This window comes from Engraulis encrasicolus, chromosome 22 (assembly GCF_034702125.1).
Source record: "Engraulis encrasicolus isolate BLACKSEA-1 chromosome 22, IST_EnEncr_1.0, whole genome shotgun sequence".
NCBI classification, from domain to species: Eukaryota; Metazoa; Chordata; class Actinopteri; order Clupeiformes; family Engraulidae; genus Engraulis; species Engraulis encrasicolus.
This window is the reverse complement of record NC_085878.1, coordinates 50,134,161-50,136,660: the sequence shown is the minus strand read 5'-3', so window position 1 is coordinate 50,136,660 and position 2,500 is coordinate 50,134,161. Positions and strand designations below refer to the sequence as shown.

Here is a 2,500-nt window from a genome sequence, read left to right as displayed (position 1 = left end):
TGTGTGTGTGTGTGTGTGTGTGTGTGTGTGTGTGTGTGTGTGTGTGTGTGTGTGTGTGTGTGTGTGTGTGTGTGTGTGTGTGTGTGTGTGTGCGTGCGTGTGCGTGTGTGTGTGCGCGTGCATGTGTGTGCGCGTGTGTCAGTATGACTTTGTGGAGCTGCTGGATGGCAGCAGGCTGATTGTGGCGGAGGATCACCCCATCACGGTGGCCGAGATGCGGGAGCCAGTTGAGCGTCCGGTCTCCATGCACGAGGCTGGCTTCTTCCATTACCTGGACTCAGGTACAGTTAACCCCTATAATTATCTGTAGAAAATCCATTAACCCTTATAAGGTGTTCGTGTTTTGGTTAAACAGAAGGTGTTTCGGTCAATTTGACCTGGGCATATGGAAAAATAATGAAAATGAAAAAAATCACTTTTCACTCTGAATTCACAATTCACTCTCATGTTCCCCTCACCCTGCCTGTGAATTTCTGTGTATTTATGTTTTTGAGAGTGGGAGATACAGAGAGAGAAAGACAAGGAGACGGTGAAGAAAGAGAGTAAACTCAATCCAAGCTCTTGGATTGAACAACTTGTGTGATCATCGCGCAAGGTTGAAACATTGATGCACAACAGAATGACCAAACAATATCTGCACTCCTTTTTCCACACACTTCACCCTCTGCCTTGTCTATTCAACATGTGATCACTCTTGTATCAGAGAGTTTCGAAAATGTTGATGTATAAGCCCCTCAAAGTGATACGGGTCAAAATGACCCAGGAAAACCATCTTGTGTATTAGAAATGTTTTGGTTAGCAAGGGAGGGCTGGGGTTACTATTTTTTTTCAGATTCATGTTCCTCACTGAAAATGAGCCAAAGCCAGTGAATCTCAGTGCAAAAGAATAATAACTGATACTATTTTTCTCAAGCCAAAAACTGAAAACGGGTCAAAATGACCTGAATACCTTACAAGGGTTAAAAGCCATGTAGATGTAGTATTCATTCATGCTATTATCTGCCCATTTTCTTTTGGAATATGTACAGGTATCCATATCCATATCCACCTATACGGTACTTGCATTAGTACGGGGTGTCAGAAAAAAAGGGGAAAAAATCAACATTTAATAGAAATTACAGACATCACTCCCTATTCTCAAACTGATTTCCAAACTGTACGCTCTGTGACCTACACCAGTTACTTAATATAAGGGGAGTTCAGCCATTGAAAGGCAAGAGCATTGTGTGCAATTCCTCTTGCCGACGCTGTCTGGACAAGAATGGGTGTCAGTTTGAGAATAGGTGCTAGAATTTTTTACAATGATTTCAAGTGTGTATTTTTTTTCTGGACACCCGTTTTGTTTTGCTCATATTACCTATACATGTGAAAGAAATTGTAATCAGAGCAAATCAGAAGTGCAGAAGGCAGGAGTGCGTATGTACAGTATTATGTACAGAATGTTCATTATGTGCAGATACATTTATTGCTTAACTGCATCTGGTTATCTGTATCCTTAAATGTGTAATAACTAGGGATGGTACAAACCGCACCGAAAACCGAAACCATACAATTCACACACATACCGAACCGAACCGCGCAATCCGTGGCAAACCGCAATTCATGTGCTGCCCAGAAAAATATGTAAAACAGAGATTCTAGGAGTACCTTATCCAGTCTCTCTGATTACAACATTAGCGTATGAGACCAATCAGAGGATCATGACACAATTAAAATCATACCATTTTCACATTATAAGCCTATACAAACCATATGTAGGATATTTATTTATAAGTCCAATTCTATTAGCCAATTGAAAGAGGGCATTTGGAACGCTCAGACAGCGCACATCAGCTGACGACAGTTTAAGTTCAAGCACAAGAGGCAGTTCTCAGACACATGCAAAACGTCAAATTCAACTTGTGCATCATCACTTTATAACTGCTGTTATATAAATATTTTATAATATTCCCAGTGCACCATTTATCATGAACTAAAAAAAAAGAACCATAGAGAACCGAAAACCGTGACCTTGACACCGTGATGTGAACCGAACCGTGAATTTTGTGAACTGTACCACCCCTAGTAATAACATAAATTTGAATCTAATCTACTCCAATCCAACCAGGTGTGTGGCACTTGGCCTTCTACAACGACGGACGTGCCACTGAACAGGTGTCCTACAGGACCAACATCCTGGGTGAGACTACCGCAGGCACACACGCACACACACGCGTGCCTGCGTGCACGCGCGCACACACACACACACACACACACACACACACACACACACACACACACACACACACACACACACACACACACACACACACACACACACACACACACACACACACACACACTTACTCTGCTCTCACCCCTACCACCTCCCCCTTGCTCATCTTTCTCTCTCTCTCTCTCCCCATGTAAGGGTGATATTTTTTTTAAGCAATTGATTTGCTATTTCAATTGCTATTAGCTTTCAGCTCACTTTTTGCATCTTTTATTATTATTATTACTA

The 2,500-nt window shown here is 41.9% G+C and overlaps 1 protein-coding gene across 1 annotated transcript in view; it reads left to right on the top strand.

Moving 5' to 3' along the window:
* si:dkey-237h12.3 (teneurin-3) overlaps positions 1-2,500 on the top strand; it is a 215,683-nt gene that overhangs the window by 103,698 nt on the left and 109,485 nt on the right. The window contains exons 7-8 of the mRNA XM_063188595.1: positions 143-281; positions 2,108-2,179. Of these exons, the coding sequence (XP_063044665.1) occupies positions 143-281; positions 2,108-2,179 (211 nt within the window). The remainder of the gene's footprint in view (positions 1-142; positions 282-2,107; positions 2,180-2,500) is intronic.